This window comes from Brachionichthys hirsutus, chromosome 14 (assembly GCF_040956055.1).
Source record: "Brachionichthys hirsutus isolate HB-005 chromosome 14, CSIRO-AGI_Bhir_v1, whole genome shotgun sequence".
Taxonomy (NCBI): domain Eukaryota; kingdom Metazoa; phylum Chordata; class Actinopteri; order Lophiiformes; family Brachionichthyidae; genus Brachionichthys; species Brachionichthys hirsutus.
The window spans coordinates 3419707-3424752 of record NC_090910.1 but is presented as its reverse complement, the minus strand read 5'-3'; the positions used below and the strand labels follow the sequence as shown (position 1 = coordinate 3424752).

Below are 5046 nucleotides of genomic sequence, written 5' to 3'. Positions count from 1 at the left end.
ACGCAATAATATCCCGGCAGCCATTAGTCACTGTGTCCCAAGATATGTGCTCACTTTTAATGGCTGATGTCAACACAAGCCGTTTGCCATAGCTGCAGTGTTGGTGAACTCACCCCCCTGGAATAAGAGTGTTGTAACTTCCCCATAAGACAAGCACAGAGAGCCCACTGAAGGAGGAATGAAACAGTTCCAGCTCACAAGCGCTGTCTGTGGCGAAACACGTCGAGTTCACGAAAGACCACATAGTGGAACTATCGTCTGCTTATATATGAGCCTAAAAATAACCAGCCAATGAGTGGCAAGCCACTGGGAGTCGAACAGACCAATTAGAACAGAGAAGGAACCAAATAAAGTCAGTGGCCGGACGTGATTGGCTGGCTGTGATATCATTCGCGATACCTTCTGCTCCTCGACGCTTATTGGTCGATACGCTTGCAGGCGTAATCCAGCCGTGAGGAGGGAGGGGGTGAGGGCGGTCCGCGGGGGGGGGGGCGGGGCGGGCTTCATGGTTTGAATAGGGAAGTTTGCGGAGCGCAGTTGTTCACCATCCAGTCCGGCGCGGTGTTTGCAAACAAGCTGAACGCAAGCCAGCGACGGAGGGGGGCCACTGACGGACGGACGCCGGCGCTGACTGGTCCTAAAAACAAGCGCTTCTTCGTCTACGTCGCGGGGGGACCGCTCTCACTCTTCTCACGGGCTGTTTTTCTTTCTGCCTGAGGAAAAAATAAAATAAAATAAAATTAAGTGCAGCTTTGTTAAAAACAGAGCTCTGGAAACATGGATGTTCTACCAATGTGCAGCATCTTTCAAGAACTTCAAATAGTTCACGACACGGGCTATTTCTCAGCGCTACCGTCTCTGGAGGAGTACTGGCAGCAGGTGAATATACGTCTGTTTGAACTTCGGCGCTGCGTTCCACGCTCATTTTGCGCACGCTGTCATTTGTGCGCTCTGAAAGTTAACAGATCCAGCCGTGGCTGCTGTCGGCGCCGGTGTCCGGTGCGTAAATGGCGCGCGTACTTTCATCTCGCTCCGCGGTAGGAAGTTTATCTGGCAGGGTTGAAGTGGATCCGCGTGTCGGTCTGACAGCTGGAGCCGAGGCGCCGAGGACGCAGCAGCGAGCTGATGTTTCCACCGCACGCAAACACAACCCTCCCGACGCGAGGGTTGTGTTTGAGCCCGCAGGAGGAAGTAGAAGCCCCAGTCGGTTGATTCATAAGCGAGGGGGGGTCAGCTGTGCGCCCGTGAGGAGGAATAGGTCTCAAAAGCTACATCCTTTAAATATGATTCCATTAATCGATCATTCATTTGCATGATCCTTCAAATGTCGGCTGAGGCCAGAGCTTGGGTCGACATCAGGTCTGATGATGGTACATACTTGACCCCCCCAGGTCTGATGTCTCAGCGTCCCCCCCCCCCAACACACACACACACACACTTTAAATGGCCTCTGAAGTCTGTTGGCGCGTGTGACACTGAGGAAGGATGTGATTGCATGTCAGCGGTACGCGTGAGGAAGAGCAGCTGAATGGAGGAGGAGGAAGCGGGGGTGGGGGGTTGGTTGCACGGCTTCCTTAAAAGGACTCTAAATCTGTTCACTGAGTCAACGGAGAGCTGCAATGACGACGCTGGGCTGCACTCAGGTGAGGTGACTGGTGCACCTACTGGGATGTCGGGTGCATCTACTGGGATGTCGGGTGCATCTACTGGGATGTCGGGTGCATCTACTGGGATGTCGGGTGCACCTAGCGGGATGTCGGGTGCACCTAGCGGGATGTCGGGTGCACCTAGCGGGATGTCGGGTGCACCTAGCGGGATGTCGGGTGCATCTAGCGGGATGTCGGGTGCACCTACTGGGATGTCGGGTGCACCTAGTGGGATGTTGGGTGCACCTAGTGGGATGTCGGGTGCACCTAGTGGGTTGTCGGGTGCACCTAGTGGAATGTCGGGTGCACCTAGTGGGATGTCGGGTGCACCTATTGGGATGTCGGGTGCACCTACTGGGATGTCGGGTGCACCTAGTGGGATGTCGGGTGCACCTACTGGGATGTCGGGTGCACCTAGTGGGATGTCGGGTGCACCTACTGGGATGTCGGGTGCACCTACTGGGATGCTGGAAGCTACTGGAATGTGAGATTGCCAGGTTGACCCACAATCGATGACTTTGGGGTCATGACATGCAGGGAGTTTCGGAAATGTGTGTAAAAGAGAACTAGTTCACAGAATGTTCTGCTCCCAGCCTTTGAGAACTGTTGTGCGTCGTTTACCCCCCCCCCTGCTGCTTTGAATGACCCCCCCCCCTCCTGAGCTCTGCTGTGTTCTCTCGTCCGTCTAGACGTGCTTGGAGCTGGAGCGCTACCTCCAGAGCGAGCCTTACGTCACCACGTCCGACCTCAAGTTCAGCGGCCAGGAGGACCTCTGGAGCAAGTTGATCCTGGCCTGCGGGGACAAAGCCAAGGCCGAGCGTGACCCCCGGCTGCCCCCGGCCCACGACGAGGACATCCAGGACAGCCGAACGTTGGAGACCAACAGCGTGAATTCTGACGCTAGCAGCGAAGCTTCAGACAGTTCCGAGGAGCTCTCGCCCACGCACAGCTTTACCTCCAACCCTCTGGGCGCCATCTTGGTTGGCTCGGGACCTTTTAGCCCCTCGGTCATAAGCACTCCGCCATCTTCCCCGGAAGCCCACTCGGAGGCCGGCGGCGTGACAAACGGCTGGGTCGCCTCGCACGCCGAGTTGCACTTGCCGGTCAAAATCAGAAGCGGCGGGGCGGCGAAGGGGACGGAAAAGACGGGGCTGGTCTGCGGCGACGCGTCCCCGGACGGCAGGAGGCGCGTGCACAGGTGCGACTTCAAAGGGTGCCGCAAGGTGTACACGAAGAGCTCCCATCTAAAAGCACACCAGCGCACGCATACGGGTGAGTCTCCGGCCACCGGGGGGGGGGGGTCTCCAGTTGCTTTCCTTGAGTGGGAAACAGAAGCGCTATTAATTGAGCCTTCCACCTAAATGGCGTCGTCCGTCCGCTGTGTAATGTAAATAAAAGGCCCACAATGCACGGCGGCGTCAGCTGGAGCGCCGAGTATTAGCCGTGCATGGCTGGATACCTAAACTGTGACCTAATCTATGTGGAATGCAGCGAGCAGCGGAGAGGGAGGGGGCGGGGGGGCGGGGGGGTTGCACATGGGAGATAAAAGGACTTCAAAACAGATTGAGTTTCACCATGGGAAAGGGGTGAACGGGCGGGGAGCCGAGGGCCACTGGGCTGGGGGGGGCTGGGGGGGGGGGGGCTTTCATCGGTCATTTGAGCCCGTCTTGTTTCTGGTTGCATGTTTTCACTTTTCTTTATTTCTTTATCTTTTACTTTATGCACACGTTCTTCCACGTAGCGCCGCGCGTCGAAAAACAGACAGCGGTCCAACCGGTTCGGCGGGATCTGCGTCGTGATTGGCTTGTCAGCAGCCGTGTCGTCTGTCGTCCCCCCCCCCGAGGATGATTGACTGCCACACGTTTGAATAGCCAAAGTGGCACATGTGCAGAGAGACATTCCCTTTGTGGTCTGATCAATCGTCGTCTTTGTTCGCTCCCCCCCCCCCCCCCCCCAGGTGAGAAGCCCTACAGGTGTTCATGGGAGGGCTGCGAGTGGCGCTTCGCACGGAGCGACGAGCTAACCAGACACTTCAGGAAGCACACTGGGGCCAAGCCGTTCAAGTGCAGTCACTGTGACAGGTAAGCCGAGGCATTGATCAGCAGCTAACAGCAACCAGTGCTATCAGTTATCGACACATTATTTGTTTATGTATCTGCCAGCGTTACTTTATTATCGAATAACGGCATTGGTGCAAAAGTCGGATGACGAGTAACGAAAGCGTTGCACCGCAGAAATGCTAAATGGGGTTTGTCCAGTAGAGAGGGTGCACATGTCGACTTCTACACTGTAAAACATTCCGTTTGATTCCCATCCACAGAAGGAAATTACAGAGCTACCGTTGAGAAGCGTTAATATTTCAAATCTCCATCGCACTGAGCTAATTACAAATCATGAACCTTAAAACAGCGCGGTCACTAACGGTCCTTTTTCCTTCTATACCCCCCCCCCCCCTCCGTCCCCTAGATGTTTCTCCAGGTCTGACCATCTGGCCCTTCACATGAAGAGGCACATCTAGAGCGGGACCAGCACCAACCAAGCAACGCAGCGGAGGGAGGTCTTAGGGGAACTCGAAACAACCGGCCGGTCTCTTGGTTGAACTGTCCCGGAGCGGAGCGGTGCCCTTTTGCACCGTACCGGAACCCAGTGCCTGCGGGACCTCTCTTTGGAGGAAGGCGCTCTGACGGTTGTCTGTTGCAACAAGAGGACAAAATCAAGGATGGGGAAGAATTCTTTTTTTTTTTTTTTTATCCCCCCCCCCCCCCACCACCACTGAGAAGGACTTACACACAAAAAAAGACGAAAAACAAAAAAAACAAAGATCCCCAACAGAATGAGTGACTGTATTTGTATGAGTGGTGCATGATGTTTTGGGGACATCTCCCGGACAGCAGATACACTGGTACTTTGCAGAACTGTCTGAGGTGGGCGGAGCATGTGTGCACTGTGAATGTCTGATATTGGCTGATTCCCCCACCCCCCTCCCCCCCACTGGAAGGAGAGAAGAAGATTTGTTTTGCTTTTCTTTCCTTTTGGGTGAAGAGATGGCTCGCCGGATGGTGTGGGGCTGGTACTGAGTGGGTTTTCTGGGTGGGGGGGGGGGGGGGGGGGCACGTCCCACTTGTTTCCCCTGGTGGCCGTGTGAGGGTGGTGCAAGGATGGAAGCTCCTGCCCATCTTGTCTGGCACCCAGACTGGGGGGGATGGGTCCTCCGAAGATGTTGAGACTTTGAGTTTGACCAGGAGGTGGACCCAGGGACCAACCACTCCTCCCCCCCCACCGACAGTCACTGTAAGACAGGAGCGTTTTGGGGTTTTTATTTGTGTTTTTGGTGCAGCTACTAAATGTGCAATGTTTTACGTAGCCTGGTTAATTTTTTTTTTTACAAGCTACAAAGCTC

General features: G+C 55.2%; 1 protein-coding gene across 1 annotated transcript; it reads left to right on the top strand.

The window, feature by feature from the left end:
* Positions 1-777: 777 nt before the first annotated feature.
* On the top strand, positions 778-4368 carry klf6a (Kruppel like factor 6a). The gene is made up of 4 exons (XM_068747947.1): positions 778-879; positions 2336-2918; positions 3604-3727; positions 4113-4368. Exons 1-4 carry the CDS (start codon positions 778-780, stop codon positions 4162-4164), a joined length of 861 nt encoding a protein of 286 aa, XP_068604048.1. The 3' UTR covers positions 4165-4368.
* The last annotated feature ends 678 nt before the right edge of the window (positions 4369-5046 follow it).

Excerpts from the sequence above, each read along its gene's own strand:
- klf6a (XM_068747947.1), top strand. The coding sequence starts at position 778 with ATGGATGTTCTACCAATGTGCAGCATCTTTCAAGAACTTCAAATAGTT. Across the intron at positions 880-2,335 it reads TGGAGGAGTACTGGCAGCAG|ACGTGCTTGGAGCTGGAGCG; the intron begins GTGAATATACGT and ends TCGTCCGTCTAG. Across the intron at positions 3,728-4,112 it reads AAGTGCAGTCACTGTGACAG|ATGTTTCTCCAGGTCTGACC; the intron begins GTAAGCCGAGGC and ends TCCGTCCCCTAG.